This window comes from Cyanistes caeruleus, chromosome 29, assembly GCF_971803275.1.
Source record: "Cyanistes caeruleus chromosome 29, bCyaCae1.hap1.1, whole genome shotgun sequence".
Lineage (NCBI taxonomy): Eukaryota > Metazoa > Chordata > Aves > Passeriformes > Paridae > Cyanistes > Cyanistes caeruleus.
In genome coordinates this window covers 109799-126591 of record NC_141729.1, presented here as the reverse complement: position 1 = coordinate 126591, position 16793 = coordinate 109799, and the positions used below count along the sequence as shown (strand labels likewise).

General features: G+C 39.7%; 1 protein-coding gene across 2 annotated transcripts; it reads right to left on the bottom strand.

Annotated features, from left to right (window-relative positions):
- Positions 1–568: 568 nt before the first annotated feature.
- Positions 569–15716, bottom strand: PLAT (plasminogen activator, tissue type). 2 transcript variants are annotated; one of them, XM_023940808.2, is made up of 14 exons: positions 15595–15716; positions 11244–11345; positions 10200–10239; positions 9663–9794; positions 9126–9239; positions 8610–8784; positions 7944–8035; positions 7517–7691; positions 7090–7175; positions 6460–6655; positions 5831–5967; positions 5603–5743; positions 3371–3519; positions 569–2520 (listed from the first exon to the last, which is right to left on the bottom strand). In XM_023940808.2, the coding sequence occupies exons 2-14, from the start codon at positions 11304–11306 to the stop codon at positions 2362–2364; spliced, it is 1659 nt and encodes a 552-aa protein (XP_023796576.1). In that variant the 5' UTR covers positions 11307–11345; positions 15595–15716; the 3' UTR covers positions 569–2361. The 2 variants fall into 2 exon arrangements, with proteins under 2 accessions (XP_023796576.1, XP_023796577.1); XM_023940809.2 differs by lacking the exon at positions 9663–9794 and having other exon boundaries at positions 15595–15704.
- Between the last annotated feature and the right edge of the window lie 1077 nt (positions 15717–16793).

The following is a 16793-nucleotide window of genomic DNA, read 5'->3' as shown; positions in this document are numbered from 1 at the left end:
CAGATGGCAGTTGTTATTCTTATACCTTGTCTCAAGATGGTGCTACTGTGTGCTGGAAGAGGACAAGTAGGGATGAAAACCATGTAAGTGGAAAAGTTGATGTAAAGACAGAAACGATCTCAGGGATTTTTTTATTACGGAGGGATGTAATGGGTAAAGAAACCAGAAAAAGGCAGTTGAATGCACTGAGCTAGGTGGCAGCAACTTCTGAGAAATGAAAGTTAAAGTAAGGCTGGAGAATACTAGATGCTAGCTATTGGACAAGGATTTGGTAAATCTCCCAGATTAAGGGAGAAAATGAAGGATAAAGAAGCATTTGTAAAACTTCGGGGTTGATTCTGGGCCATTCTTTTAGTCAGCTACATAGAAGATGTCTCAAAAGACAGACCAGGATGAAAGGAATGAACAAGTGCAGATGTGGCAGCTAGGGCTTATCCAGCATTCTTTGTCAACTTGGATATTTAATATAATGGTATTTTCCAAGAATTGGTAATAACTGTGAGGTAAAGCTTTTCTCTGCAGCTTACGTTTTTGTAGGTTCTATTTTTCTAAAAGAGATTGTGTCAGGTGTGGTTCAGTTACATTTTATTGGTGGCTGTTAGATCACATTGAGCTCAAATATTGTATTTAGTAGACTGAATTTCAAAACAAAAGTTGCCTTCCTGAGAACTCTAACTTGCATTAGTCTGTGAAATAGTTTAGACTGTTCTACAGGCTGCAGGTATTTGGCAGGCTTGGAATGCCAGTACAGTGAGGCACAAGAGCTCATGGAAGTGGGCCCAGGGGAAATGAAGGGAAATTAATTTGTATTTTTCTCTAGGTTAATAACAAAATAAAACTAGCAACAGCAACAAAAAAAAAAAACAAAAAAAAAACAAAACACACCAAAAACCTAAACTGTGACTCTTCATTAAAAAACATATTTTCTCCTTCTACTGACTGGAATATGAAACTTGTTGCTGAAGCTAACTGGACTGTGACCACTGTTCCTCCGAGGCCATTAGAGAAGATCTCTTTGAGGTCAGTTTCTAAGCCGGTAGCTAGAAACTCACCATTTGTAAAGGTGCCATTTACAAAACAACTTTGAGAAAGTAATGGCCATCTTACCAAATCTCTTCTATACCTACTTAGATTATTTATCTGAGTAGTTGTGCTAGTGGGTTATCAGAGAGCTCCTTAAAAACTGTTAAACATTTTGAGTTTCAACAATGTGTTCAATTTCCCATATGCAACAGACTAGTTTTCTAGCTACTGATTGATGCTAAAACTAAATTCCTTATGTACCCGCAATACAATGTTTTCCTTTTGTTAAAAGGCAGTTACACCTGTTTTTGCTTTACAAAACAATGAGACAAAAGAGAAGCTCTCAGAGAGGCTTCAGTCCTAGGATGTGCATAGGTGGCATTTAGCGTCATGTGGCAGCAGCAGTGCAAGGAAGTAATGCTGATTACTGAGATTCTGGTTCATGATGACTCAGTTGTACCTGTCCTGTCTTCTGTTAAAGGACAAAGGCAGCCTTATGATACCTGATTTGGCCTTTACTTGTGGATGTAAATCTAGCTACCAATACATTCGTCCTTTGTTTTGCTCTGCTGCACAGAAGAGAGAGCTTTTGCTTCATATCCGATGATAATGCATAGAAATTTAATAATCAAAAATATGCATTGATTCTGTGGCAGATCAGGCTGCTGTTCAAATTTTTACCCATTCTATTACCAGGAACAAAACCAAATGAAAGAATAAAATGTCATAATAAGCATGCCATCCTGAATTTGCTCTGAGAGTTTGAGCTTAAACTTGGTTAATTAATTGGTTCCAAACTGCAGAAGCGAGTAGTATATTAATCTGGAAATAAGTAGCCCATGTCTACAGCTTTTGTTCTTTCTATTGAAACCAGCTTAAATTACCAAAGTGACATGGTATAAGGACAGAGCTTAAGGTATTCCAATTGTACAGCAAAGTAAGGAGGGAGGTGAAGTTTTCAGGAAATTAAATTTCCCCTTCAGTTCACACCCATTCCTAAAACAGTGCAGCTGCTAAAGGGATGCATGGTGCCCAGATGTTGTCTCTTGGTTTATTCACTCAGCCAGAATTATTTTTTTTATTGCACTTATGTGATTTGATGCAAGGTGAAAGTTTGGTGATGTTTGGGAAAAGTTTGATTAGCTTCTAATAACCTGTAATAAGGAAAGGAGAGTATTTTGAGAACATGCGCTTCCCATACATTGCAGTTTGCTTCCTTGTTGTGCTAGAAATTATAAGCATCTGGTCAAACAGGAAGCCCTGCCAGCCTGCTTAAAGCACCCAGAAGGAAGCTGTGAGGGCATGGTCACAGGATTGCAAATGGTTCATTTTTCTTTCTCAGAGTTTCATGGTGTCCTGAATCCAGTCAAGATAACGATTCACATTTGTATAAACACCAGGTATGTCTTTGCGGCCACAGCCTATTCCCCAGCTGATGATTCCAATCAGATACATACGATCATCCTTCATACAGACCAGAGGTCCTCCAGAATCGCCCTACAGAGAAATAGCAGATTAGCAACAATCTCTTCATTTGGTTTTGCATTGTTTTTCCCACCCCCATTGGCATTAGGGATGCACTAGTGTTTACAGAAATAGCCTATGTAGTATGCTCACAAAACAAGAGCATATTGCAGTCACTAAAGTGATTTTTACCCAAGTCACTTCTATGTTCCAGACTCCCTCAGTGCTCCTCTCATGGGGAGAGACACAGGAAAATGTAGCACTTAAGTGTCAAACTTTGTATGGTGCTCATTTATGAAATGCAGGTAAAATGTTGAACAAAGAGAGGAAGGCCATTATTAAAGCTCTGAAGATCCAAGGGGTTTTATACTGCTGTGTGTAACAGTAAAGCAACGTTATTAAATAGCTGTTTAAACAGAAAAGATGGGGATTCCTTTTTCCTAATGTTGTAGCTGCTTGTTCTCTGCCATCTTTTAGACTTTCTTCTTCTTTTCTCTACTTTTTAGTAGAGGGGCTCCTTCTACAGAACCTCCTGCTGAGTGTTTTGCACGCTCACATAACAGAAAATACTAGGAAATGCTTGGGTGGATTTTCCTGTTCAGTTTTTTGGTATTTCCTGTATTTGGGATTTTCAGTCTGTGTTGCTCTGGTTTGATTGCTTAAGTGTTCCCTGCCTTCCCCTCCATGAAGGGTAGAGGAAGAGAAATGAAAGAGGAGCCACCAGTTCTGTTCAGTTCATGAAAAGTCTACTAGAACTGCCATGTAGGCAAATGTATAACTTCTTTAAACTATTTTCTGAAGCTTTTTGTTTAGTTAGATCAAAGTACAGAGAAAAGAAAAGAGACAAGGAAAAGAAAAAAAAGGACAACAGAATTTGGTTTACCTTGCAGGCATCATCAAGGTTTCTTGTATCTCCTGCACATAACATATTGTCTGTAACTGTCCGGTTGTCTAGATACTGTGCTGTGCACCGACTGGCTGGGAACAATCTGACATGGCCTTCCTTCAGGTGCTCTGAATAGAATGGAGAAACTGGAAGAAAAATGACAATATAAATACATATATATATATATGTCTGTGTATGTGCATATATATATCTATTTTTTTATTATTATTATTAATTTTTTCCCAGTTTCCATAGTTTAGGGGAGAGTGAACAGAAGTAGCTCTGGCTAAACTAAAATTTCCTTGCAAAAGGGTCTTTTTGTATCTTGGGAGTTCCACTTCGATAATCAGAACAGCTTAAATCTAGTTGAGAAAGAATATTGTTTCTTCAGTATGCTAGAGAGGTTTATGTAGGCTCCAAATTAAACACTGCTGGGTTTTTTGGGTGGATAAGTCATCTTTGCATAGTTATATCAATCAAAATGAAGTAACAGGAAATGTCTATGAAAATGCCTTAACTGTATGAAACAGGATCCTAACTTTTTAATATTAGACTACCACTAACAAAAGTTAGATGCTTTGTCATACATAATACTAACCGGTACACTTACGTTAGAATGGAAGAGATTTGGTTGGTTGATTTGGATATTGGTTTTATATCTATTATATATAAATCTATATATAAATCTATATATATTTATTAGCAGTTTTATAGCTACAATTGCACAAAACTGAAAGTTGGCAGGATTGTTGTTATTCAGTAGAGTTTTGAATTACAGTTGCAGCATCTTTTCCCTCTCATAAACCAGTTTATCCTGTACTTCCTGTAAGCAATGTTGAGGACAATCTTTAAAAGCACTTCAAAAACACTTTATGCCACACTTACATGCGGTGTTTTTAGGTCTGTTCCAAAACCCATATGGGTCCAAACTGTGATTAGGTTTTGTACGATGGATGCTTAACAGTTTCTGTCTTACTAAGTTTACAAGTTAGAGAATTGAATGAAAATGGAAAAGGGAGAAAGTAAAATAAGAGCTGGGGGGAAGGGAGGGGGGGTGTTTTTTTGATTTATATATAGGTGTGCCTGTATATACTTTCAGGCAGCTTTTATTTCTGTTTGTCATAGCTCACTTTAAAAGCAATTTAACTTGCCTTTTAATGTCTATTTGGGATTTATTTTTATTTCTTCAGTTTTTTGTTTTTTGGGGTTTTTTTTTTTGCTAATTGTTACATCCCAGGAGCTGGTGAGGAAAGTTGTTAGTAAGATGCCCTAGGATGTGACCCCTGTTTCAAGAATTGTTCTTCTACACTCTTTTGGTGTTTTATGTACTCCAGTTACATCAGTTACATCATCCTAGTTATGTCATTCCTTGTCCCCACCCAAGAGTTATGTCATCCCTATTCTCCACTCCAGTTCTAGAATGTTTCCTGCTTTTCTTTTCCCTATTGGTTCCCATTCCCCATCACTCCACCCCCAAGACCCTGGTTGGCTGTTATCCCTTGGCTCCACCTTCATACTACCCCTGTGCCCTCAGTCCATTGGCCCTCAGTTCTGATGCTCCGCCCTTCACTGTCTGTGTATAACCTTAGTCCCTCCTTTGTTCTGGGTTTTTTTGTCCCTGGTTCCCTTCTGTGTGAAATCAATGAACTCCACAGGAACACCATACAAAGACCCCCCTCTCGTACTTATCCATTGACCCTCAGACAACATCACGGTGTGTGAGTGCTTGGTGCTCAGAGCTATCCCTTCCCAGCAGAGACACGAAGCTCTCGGGAAGGCGGTGGCTTCGGCAGCTCCTGCTGCGCTGCCACAGCTAATCTCTATAGCCAATGTCTCTTTTAGAATAATGCATCAATCTGCAACTGTATGGTATATCAAGCCTTGACAGAAATGGATTTCTGTCCCAATTACAGTATCTAAATGTACTGAGTACAGCAGGTTTGGCAGCCCTGATTGCAAATCTTATGTCTTTCCTACCTCATTCACTGTGCCTCTTTTTTTTTAGTTTTGTACTGTGGAGAGTATCAAGGAAGTCTCTACAACTGATAGGACTCAGATGAATAACTTAAAGCAAAACTTGGTTTTGAATAACTCCTACTTCAGCATACATTTTGTAGTGCTCATATAAGCCAATATGATACATTACACATTCAGTGATGCTAAAGGCTTGAATTTTTTGAGGGCAGAGGACTCAAGCTCTGGACATGTAGACATGTATCTTGTACTTACATTCTTCATTTTTTCCATAACCAGAGATCTCACATTCAGTCCAGTCAGGCAGCTGCAGCTCTGGCATGGGGAGGCAGGCAGCGCGGACAGTGCTTGTTTCAACAGCACAGTCTTCTGCATCTGAATTCAACTGCAACAGAGCTGAACAAGGAAAAAAGATCCCCACTTCATCAATCACAAACTTGAGCCAACCATGACCTTCAATCATAAAGTCAGGAAAGTTCTTACCAATATCATTGTTGAAATTTTCTGAGTCAAATCTCTGATGCACAGTGTACTTCTTCACTTGAAACTTCTGTTCATTTTCCTCGGGAGTTGCTCGGGATGTCCTACCCAGCACAATCTTCAGCTGATTTGTACTAAAGCTGAAGAACAAGAGAGTCCCTATTCCTGTTAACTAGAGTGGACCCTCCCCTTGAAGATGTGCCGTTGGAAGGTCTGGGGTTTTTTAATTTTAGCTCTATTACTACTTTGTTACCCAGGCAGCTTAACTTCAAAGTGACCTATTTGCCGTCATTTTTGTTCTATATGCTTACAGCCATCAGGGCAAAGCTCCTCTGCCAGCCGCTTGCTGTTCTCAAGTTTCAGATGGTTCTGCATGTGTATTGACAACTTTGTTCTTGAGGTATCTGATACTCTCCTGTGGTACCTTAATGCCATCCTGTTAGTTTGCCCAGTTAAATGCCTCTCTGTAATGTTCAACAGAATTAACTATAATCTTTAGTGCATCATTTAGTGCATTTTTACTGGGATAAAGAGGGGTTTTTCCAAGTCTTTTACCCTTCCAGTAAAGCTATACTGGATGCTTCTCTTTTCCAGACTTTTTTCCCCCAGATAGTACCGAATCCTCAACTTACCCTTCCTCAAAACAGTGAGCAGCTGACAAAACCCAGCAGGAACTGATCAGAATTCCTCCACAGAGGAAGTGCTCTCCAGGCACGCGGTGATACTTCACAAAGATGGCAGCTTGCCACGGGTGAGCTGCAATGTCTGTGTAGGAACCACCTTTAATCCTGTACTGGCGTACTCTGTGCTGCCGTAAGCCACAGGTGGCTGTGGATGAAACCCACAAATAGAATTTTTATTCAGGCACTCTTGCTTCGAGTTAGGGTTAAGAGCCTGCTAGTCACCAGTCCATGGTGAGGCAGGCTGCCACGAACTGTTCAGTATTTGACTCATCCCTGTTTCCTAGGAAACTTGTATTCTGATTTGAAAAATACAGTAAGGAAACCCTTTCCTGTCCTCCATTTCTACAATCTTCCCTTCTGGTAGAGCAAAAGGCACTTCTGTGAGAGTGGAGCTACAGAATCTCTTTCTGCTCCAAAAAGCTCTTTTTTGTTTGTTTGTTTACCTCCAGCTCTTTTTTTACTGGAAGATGCTTGAGTGTAATACAGCTTTTTTTCTCCAGATCTTATTTTAATACAGATGGCATGCAGGACAGTAATGCTTCCAAGAAAGAGAAGAACCAGGAGTGCTGGTGTCCTTACAGCAAGTAGGCACATTGCAATACTCCCATGTGAGCCGATTTCCTTTCAGGACATGGCACCAGGGCTTGCTGTCATTATCAGGATTCCTGCAGCATAGGGAAGAGAAGAGCTATTTGTATTATCAGATCTATAGAGACCTAAAGGTATCAGACTATGCCCTGAGTGTATTCTTTTTGATTTTTCTAGAGATACAGAGGGCCCTAAGGGCCCATGAAATTTGCACTTAAGGAGTCTAATCTTAGAGAAGCATAAATAGGTCAGGTGGAATAAAAATACTATTGGGAGTGAGTTTCATTGCCACCAGTAATTTTGTGTATTTCCTGTGCTTTACTAGTCCATGTAAAAGACTAGAGCCTTGCCTTAAGAGTACTACAAGACAGTTTGAGGGTTTTGTTTTTTTTTTTTAATACTATAACCAACTACATACCTGCAGAAATTGTGACTACCAAGACCCAGCCGGTAAGCATCTCTTCTCCAAGCAGTATATAGCTTGTTGACAAGGATTTGAGAATTCCACTTCAAACAGGTAGCTCCAGAACTGGTAACACTGTGGCTGCCACGGTAATCTGTGCCTCGTCCAGATCTGCAGTTGGTGTTCCTAACTTCAGTAAGAAAGCTGCACATTAAATGTTTGATGCTAACCTGTCAGTTGTTCTTAGGTGTGATTTCTGTCAAGGCATCTATATATTACCTCTATGTGTCTCATTCTCTCAGTGTCATAAATACTAAAAATCTAAATATGATATAACATGAGAGTCTCAACTTTTTAGGCTACAAAAATAGCCCAAGAGAACCCTTATATATGTAGTGAATAATGTAAATTCCAAAGTAATTTCCCTGTCCCCTGCATGTACCTTTTGAACAGGAGGGCACACTGCAGTGCTCCCAGGCATAACTTCCCCCTTTGTAGATATAGCACCAAGGTCTGGAATCCTCATCTGGGTTTCTGAAAGAGTTACAGTAGATATCATTATAAAGCTATTGTCAGTAGTGTCATGTAGGCCATCTAATTTGCTAACAGTCCTGCTCTGCAGTGAAGATGTGGACTGAACCATCAGAAGTTGCTAGAATTCCTATTTTAATTATAAAACTGTGGAGTACATTGAGGTGACGATGAGATGGCCAGTAGCTAGCAGGAGTGTTTGTGCATGCTTGTGCAGTTTAGGTCATGTACAGAAAGCACTGTATTTTTAGTTTTGATCAGGATTTGAAGTTGTAGGAAACTGAATTACAAATGGAGTTTAGGGAGGACTAAGAAGGGGCAAGGGAAAGACTGTGGGGTGAGAGATACTTGCATGATGTAGTCTGCAATAAAGATCCAATCTAGGAAGATCTGAAGTTCAGATATGTCTACAGACATTGCAATTACTGCTCACGGGCTGCACAGTATCTGCACCAGTGCCGAGTGCTCTCTGCTTGATATCAGACTACAACAAGCAGCCATTCTTTTGCTCCAGGCTCTTAGAACAGGCTGATTCCTGTGGCTCTGACCATCCAACCCTAAGTCGTCAGCCCCTCACCTGCAATAGTTGTGATTGCCCAATCCCAGCTCAGCAGCATCCGCTCTTTGGCCGCTGTACATCCAGTCCACCAAGCCATTGCTATTCCAATTTAAACATTCAGTTCCACTCTCCGTCATGTTCCAGGTACCCCTATATGTTACTCCAGTGCCTTTGTAGCATTTAACTTCAGTGTCTGAACAAAAGGGAACAAAATGTAAGGACAGCATCCCAGTTCTTTCACTGCTTATCTGTTCTTTTTAAACTTGGTTTTCAGATCTAGTCTAGTAAGTCAGTGAAAATGGCATGTCAGGCAGACAGTAAACATATATGACAGTCTTCAGTTACAAAATTCATAGTTTTATTAAGGGACACCTAGAACAACCCAGGTGTCCTTAAAGCATTAGCTTTAGAATAAAAAAAGACAACTTATTAGAGAGCTTAGCCTTCAGCAGAAGCTTCTGGGTACCTCATCCTTGTGCACTGCACAGCTAACACCGATAGCATTGTTCACATTACTTGATGTGGTATACTCACCTATTTCACACTGCTTCCCCGAGAAACCTTGGTGGCACTGGCAGATGAAGAGCTGTGGGGAGTAATATGCCTGTGAACATTGGCCCCCATTGTAGCATTTATTTCTAGTGCAGGCTGTGGAATAAGCAAAAGCCAGGAAATACTGTTAGATTTCACAGAAGCAAAAAGCTGGCAATGTATATACATCTCTCATTTTCCTGTCAGTCTCCTCTAGTCTGTTCTGTTTTTCTCTACCTACCTATTGCCATGTGCTTACATGTGCTAAGCACCTATTGCCATGTGCTTACAGCCTTTTTGTGTAGTTCTTCCATTATTTCTTCATTTCATTCTCTCCATATATTCTATTTGGCTTCCTCAGCCCCATGCCCATTCCTACTTAGTAGTGCCCAAGACAGTGTACACTGGTATTTTCATTTCTATCCTCTTCTATTCCCAGACAAATTTTCTGTGAAGTAACTCTGGCCCTGACAGTGGAGTTCTTTAGGATGACTAGATGGAAAATCTCTCACCATTTCCTTTTTTCTTTGTCACACTTACCTCTGACAGGCACAGTGTGGCAGCGACTCTGACCACTGTCGCACCTACAGTATTCTATTCTGCTCCCTGAAAGCCTCAGCCAGGTCCCCCTGGGTTGGTAAATTTCTGCAGATGAATTATCTGTGCAAATGGCTGTAATCAGAGAAAGGAAGTCCTCATTTAGAGATTCAGGGAAAAGACCTGGCTGAGCAAAATGACTCCCTTCTATTTCCAGGAGAAAAGTATCTGTGATGGGAGCATCTGTCTAATGGGTTGCCCTTCTTCCTTCTCAGACCACAACTGTCCCATCTCTCTTGCTGCTATGCTGCTGGATGTACTGTTCCCCTATTGACTGGCCTCTTTTTCTTTTTCTTCTTTTTCAAGAAAAGCAGAGGGAGGGAAAACTTTGTTGTGGATTGTATTAATGGCCTGGTATTTTGTCTTCTGAATCTCTCATCCGCATAACCATGACAAAAAGCTTTCAGGCTCTGTTTCTTCAGCATCATTTGCTTTCCCCTCCCATGTTCATAATGCACGGTTGTAGTTGGCCTGGCTTACCTCTAGATCTGGCTCCACGTTTGAAACGCACGTGTAAGCCCTGTGAGTAAAGAAGGTCAATTATGTGAGTAACTGCTCTCTTAAAAAAGATGAGCGAACAAGTACTTTCAAAGAGTCAGTCCTTTTTTTGAGGTTATGTAAATCAGGGAAGCTTTGAGGAAGTGTCTGCCCTCTTGTCAGACAATGAAAAGTGCCTCTAGTACCTTAGTATGGATTCCTAAGAATTGTAAATAGTTGCCATGGATTATCAGGTGATTACTTGTCATCTGAATGACATGAACTTGGGATGTGCTGTACTCACATTGTGTGTTAAGCCATTATCTGCTCTTGGGGCATTGCAAATGCTAACTAAAGCTTTTCAGCTTTCTGCTGCTTGAAGGAGGTTCAAGCAAATAATTTCCAAGGTAAAGTCAACAAACAGTTACTTTTGCTCACTGACATGCAGTTTCCCCATAAAAGTTTGTAGATTGATTATCTTTAAGTGATATGTCTTCTGCAGCCAATTAAATGAAATATTTTGGATAAAGTTTTATGGAAGAAACCAGTTTAGAAAGGTTCTTCAATTAGGCCACAAGAGAAAGAAGGTCAAAAGAAAGAGGAAGGGTGGGATAGCAATTTTTTGAAAAAGGGAGTAAACGTTTTAGAATTGTATAACATTTACTCAAGCTGTGTGCAGTCTGAGGCTTAAAGTGAGGAGACAAGGGAACCATTGATGTGCACTTTGAAGCGAGAGTAGTGGTGAAGATGATAACCACATGAAAATGAAAGGCTGGTTACAATGGAACTCATTAATAACAGTGAAAGGTAACAGTGAACAGATACGCTGAGAATACCTGGAGAAGACTTTTTTACTTAAATGGAAACCAGCCAGGATAACACATAGCACATCCACAAAAAGAGGTAGACTACTTCGTAACATTTTTTTTCCTCTGATTTCTAGTGAGCTAAGCAGATTCTCCTTCTGCCTCACACAGACAGCTGAAGTCAATGGTAAGGAAGTGCTGCTGAAAATACAGGAAGATGGCAAGAGAATTAGCCTCATACCTGGCACTGGGCAGTCATAATTGCTCCCACCAGCACAAGAAGACATGGGAGTTTGCCTTCCATTCTGAGTGTTTTCCACGTCAGCACCAAATCTCAAATTATCTGTAGGTACAAAAAATATGATGTTGAACAAAGGAAGTGTACAGTGTGAGTGGAGTTCAAGGTGTAACTTTAAATGAAAGTTTTAAATTATGAAAATTTTTTTTATACATTTTCAACCTGTTGCTTCTCAACTGTCTGGTCTAACTGTCCTGGTCTTCCTGGGAAAACTGTCAGGCTGGACTCGTGCAGGTCCAGATATGCTGTTACTTGATAAACTTAGAAACTTGATAAGCTGAAGCACACTCTTTTATGTCTGGAGGAAACTGAAGAGTGTTTCTTGGGGAGTAAGACAGAAATAAATTCCAAGTATTTTTTCCCTAAATTGCAGGATGCCAACAGTACCATGTGTACCATTAGAAAGATGGGCTTGTCTGATGATGCAGTGTAATGGTGATTCGAATGCGCTAATTGAGATTCATATTACTGACACCTACTTAAGAAATCTCTTGCAGAGTCACAGATGTCTGCTGAAGGGTCATTTTGTGGTAACAGTGGTTTAAGAGGATTTCCATTTTTTTTGTATGACTGCTGCTTTAGGTGAGAGTGAAGGCTTATCTCTTGTGTAGAGGATGTATAGGCAAAATGACTTTGCTTGATGATAGGTGAGGACAGTACTGCTATGTCTCATATTTTTAATATTTCTACTGCTTCTCCCCAGCTAAGCTTTTAGCTTTTACTATTATCATATGCTTTCGCTAAAAAGGCAGAGTATGGCAGTTTTGTTCTGATAGTCTCATTTATTTGCTGCAGCATCTTTCTGTATGTCACTTCTTTGCAGTCACAACTATATATTATTCCCTCTAATCCCTTCAGAAGATTTACACTTCAAAGCCCTCCTCAGTCTGCCAGGAAGAGTTTCTACCTTCTCAAAACCAATTTACATAGTCTGACTCCTATATCAGTACTCTTGGAAGAGAACATTCATTGATCCCTAGTGGGAGATTGTGAAGGTATGATGTAGATGTGGTGAAACCCCCCTGCTTTGAACAAGTCCCACACCATTTTCTCTCTTCCTTTTAAAATATAATGCCTCCTATACAAACCAAGAGCTGGGAGTGAGATAAGAGTAGCAGGCACAAGATACAGGGAAGAAGATACAATTTAATTTCCAGTCTCTTGGATTACCCTGAAGTTCCAAGTATTTGAAATAATATTCAGGCACTGTTGCCCACACTATCATCTTTGTATCATCTATGTTATATGTATAAAGCTAACACAATTATTTGAGAAAACTGCTACTTCCAGGAATCATGAGTTCAGACACTGTTTATATAAAGCCAGAGAAGGCATCTGGATAACAGCTGGTGAAATTTGAGTATGATATATGAGTCATAAATTTGGATTCAAGGCTAACATGGAGAAAGACTGTGGGGTTTTTAGTAGTTTTGTTGGTTTTTATGTTTGTTTGGTTCGTTTTCTGTTTGTGTGTTTTAAAGTTTGTTTAAAGCAAAAGGCATGAACAGTCCAGTTTCTGAAGCACAACCAAGAGTACAGCAGGATAATTTAGGATGTGATTTCTCATCATTAGGCTGCAAAAAGAGGGGACTTAAGTTTCAAGACAGACTGAAAAGATTCACAAGAACATCCTCTGAGAACCTTAATTACTCCATGCTTTATTTTTGGGTCACATCTTGATGATAAAATCCTTATAATTTGGAGCATCTCTTAGTGATTTGTATTAGTCTGTAGATTTCACAGTACACTTTTTATATATTTTCAAGCTATTTTTCACGTCTTAGGAAACATTTTGCATTGTATAAAAAACCTTTTTAAAAGCTGTACAAGTTACTTCCAAATAGACATTAGCTTCAATTGAATATGAACTAAATCAGCAGCATTCCCAAAGCTGAAGTGAATAATCTGAACCACTGTCCAGTCACTTGGTTTCTGCTGTAACCCTGTGTTACAGTATCCTTACTCCCTGTGCTGTGGCCAGTTATTACAGCTATGCAGGCTTGTGTTCTGAATGCCACAGTGGCAGTGTTTTAACTTGCTAATTATTGGTATCACTGGTGATCTTTGTTGTTATCTGAAGGCCTGAAGTTCTTACAACTGTAAGAAACAAGATTCTGGTAGCTAAGATGCTTTCAAGGAAAGCTTTGTTCAGTGAAACTACTTAGATCTACTTAGATCTGAGTTGAGCTGGCTTGTTAGAATTTCTGCCTGGGAAGCACAGTAAAGAACTGTTGAGATCTTATTTCTGGGGAACCTGCTAAGATGCCCTAAAAACAAGGCAACACCAGTGAATACACACACACACATACACACACACACACACACACACACATATATATATATATATATATTTTTTTTTTTTTTTTTTTTTTTTGGTGGGAGGACAGGTACATAAAACCACCAGGGAACTGTAGATCATTTTCAGGCAGTACTCAGAAACATCTTTTAAACTTAAAAATGTCTTTTTTATTTTTTCTTTGCCTAGAAGTCTGACATGAGGAGTCTCTATTTAAAAAGCCACCTGCATGGCTTAATCAAGTTTATCTCATATATTCACCTGTACAAGTAGGTTCTAGCCTTACACAGCATGTGTTTATACTGCAAAATGCTGTAGATAGTCTCTCTAAAGTTGTTTTGCATCAGATGCCACATCCTAGCATGTTTAGGCTATCTTAGCTTATAAATGCTCTAGCCTTTCCCCCACTTCTCCCCTTCTCCCTGTGGGATACCTATTCTTCCTCTGAGGGCTACTGTCCCACTGTTCATGGAAAACTGGTAACAGATGTCACCATATGTTTCTTTTTGATTTTGGGAAAGGTACAACTTAGGCCAGTCAATTGAAATGTCTTGAATGATAAGCTCCATCAAATTGAAATCATATGGCTGTTTGAAAAGTATGTTTACAAGGCTCCAAGCATAAACCTGCAAGCAATGGTAGGGGTCTCATAAATAGTGTGTGCCTTCTGATCTCAGCCTATGTTTCCTTTCTGATCAAAAATATTAAACCAACAAGTCAAAGACCTAGATGTAATATTCTGACATTTTGATCCTACGCTTTCAAGTACATTAGGACATAATATGTCCTAATATGTGATATGTCCTAATATCATAATATGTGATACCCTAAATTTGTCTCTTTTTGCTGGAGCATCATCAGCAGGAACATTTAAAATCCCACATATTAACCTATTATTATTAACAGCCTTTCTAAGTAGTAATAATGTTACCATTATCTTACTAATGTGGAATAAGACCTAAGAAAACCTTCTAACTTATCAAGTGTGAACAAAAAGTCATTAATCATAGAATCATTTAGGTTGGAAAAGACCTTTAAGATCATCAAGTCTAACTGTAAAACTAATATTGCCAAATCCACCACTAAACCATGTCTGTAAGTGTGACATCTTTAGATACAAAAATTAAAAGTAGTTCTCTTTCCTCCCAATGACATAATGCATCCATTCCAAAATACATTGTTTCTGAATCTATAGCACTAATAGCTTTCTTGATGATGATAAGCTATCTTGATTTAGTTGAAGCCTTCTGGATAAAGCATTTCTGTATCCCCTTTCTGAACTGAGCAGACCAATAGCAGATTTGAACTATTTCTCTTTAAATATATAACAAGTTTTTGGGGGAAAGAGCAAAAAACACGAAAACAAAAAATAAGATGCTATAGCCTTTGAAGACATTGGAGGAAATTAATTACTCAAAGTCTTGCTTTGTTTATGGAATCATTCTCAGTATTTCCTGTGGTTTTGGCCACCTTTAAGGAGAAGCATATTTAGGGAGAACTAAAGATGACCCACCCTCTTCCTCCTCTGTGTCCCTCCGTTATCATGCTTTGGAACCTGGGGTGAAAGGCATAGTCTGATCTCCTCCAGAAGACCAGACACCTTTCACGCCAGGGAAGATTAGATAAATTCTCCTTTTGCAGCTAGTTCTCTATGTCTCCGTACCTTACCATCAAGATATTTGTCCATATCTCTTCCTTTAAGTTCTTCTGCTAATGTCCTTTGTGCAGGACACTCGTCCTTGCTTAAACGGTCAGAGCCCAAGGCTGTCAGCCCTTTCCCTGGAAAGTTCCATCTTTCTTGAAACAACGGAAAGTTAGCAGCTTTACCCACACTATGAATCTCTTCAAAAGCAGGAAGGCAATAGCTCAGTTAGTTAACTATCATGGTGCTTCAATGGGATTTATTAAATAATAATATTTAATAGTATTTAATGACAGTGCCATTGATGTCGAAAACAGGAAATACCCTTTTTGAAACAGGTGCAGAGTAGTGCCTACCTTTTTGCTTTTTCTCTTCTGTATTCTCTTGATGATTTTCTTTCCAGACCAGTCTCTGTTTGTGTTTCCTGTGTCTCTGCTCTGATCTCTCTGTCCTCCTCGTAGCGCCACTCGAGGGGGTGGAGACTCCCTGGGCCTTGGGGCGTGCTGTCTGCATCCCACCCCTTTCCGAGCATCTAGGGGATGGTCCAGGCAGGCGGATGGCGTCCGCATTGTCGGGGAGGGAGCCTGTGCGGGACGGGAGGGAAGCTGCTTGCTGGCATGCTGCTGGGTTTTAGAGACTGTTTGTTTTGTTCTTTCTCTTTTCGAGTCAGAGAGCAGATTCAGTCTTCAAAACATTTTTCCCCATTGAACACCTTACTGTTCAATGACAGACTAGTATGTGTCCCTTACAATGAACTGTCCTGTCCCATTATGCTTCTAGGAGTGTGAATGAATGCATAGCTGTGTTATTTATAACATAATTAGAAGTCTGCTGTATGTAGACTTAGTCCTAATAATGAGAAACTCCTGTTTCAAGCACAAGTGTGCTGTACTCCTAATTAAGATGTTTGGCAGAGAGGCCCTGACCTGCATGTAGAGCAAAGCATGCCCTGAACAGAGCCATAGGAGAAGAAACAGCCAGGGGAGCTTGCAAGTTAAATGAGAAAAACTTCTAATGAACTTCAGATACAAATAAGGAAAAACATGTTGAGTGCCAGAGTTAAATGTTCACTGATACTATTCATACTAGAAAATGAAGATCTACTCACCAGGATGTGGTCATGAGGTATTCAGTTATCAAAGTGTGGCAGATAAATGTGATGATCAGTTTTAGTGCTGATCTTAGGGCACTGTTATGAAAACAATCAGTAGTGCAATTGTTACAGCAATGAATGTGTCCTACCTACATGGAACTGATTCACTAGCAATCAGGCTCCTGACAGAATTTAGTGTAAGACGTAAGAACCAGTATGTGAGGGACCTCCATTTTCAGGAAGCAGTTGCATGGAGTCCTCATTTGGAAAGCATGGCAATGGTTATTTTGCATGATGGTAAAGATGAAACACTGGGTACTCTGCATATTTAGCTCTTCTCTGCATGGAGATCTATGTCAAGATTATCAAATATATTTCTCCGTGAGTCACGGTGCTGATGATAACATTACTGCCATAAATCTGATTTAAGTGTAGCTGCATTTGACTGCTTTCAAAAAGGAC

Coding starts and splice junctions, on each gene's coding strand:
- PLAT (XM_023940808.2), bottom strand. CDS start 11,306: ATGGAAGGCAAACTCCCATGTCTTCTTGTGCTGGTGGGAGCAATTATG. Junction 5,744..5,830: donor AAATTTCAACAATGATATTG/GTAAGAACTTTC, acceptor TTCCTTGTTCAG/CTCTGTTGCAGTTGAATTCA. Junction 2,521..3,370: donor ACCTTGATGATGCCTGCAAG/GTAAACCAAATT, acceptor ATTTCTCTGTAG/GGCGATTCTGGAGGACCTCT.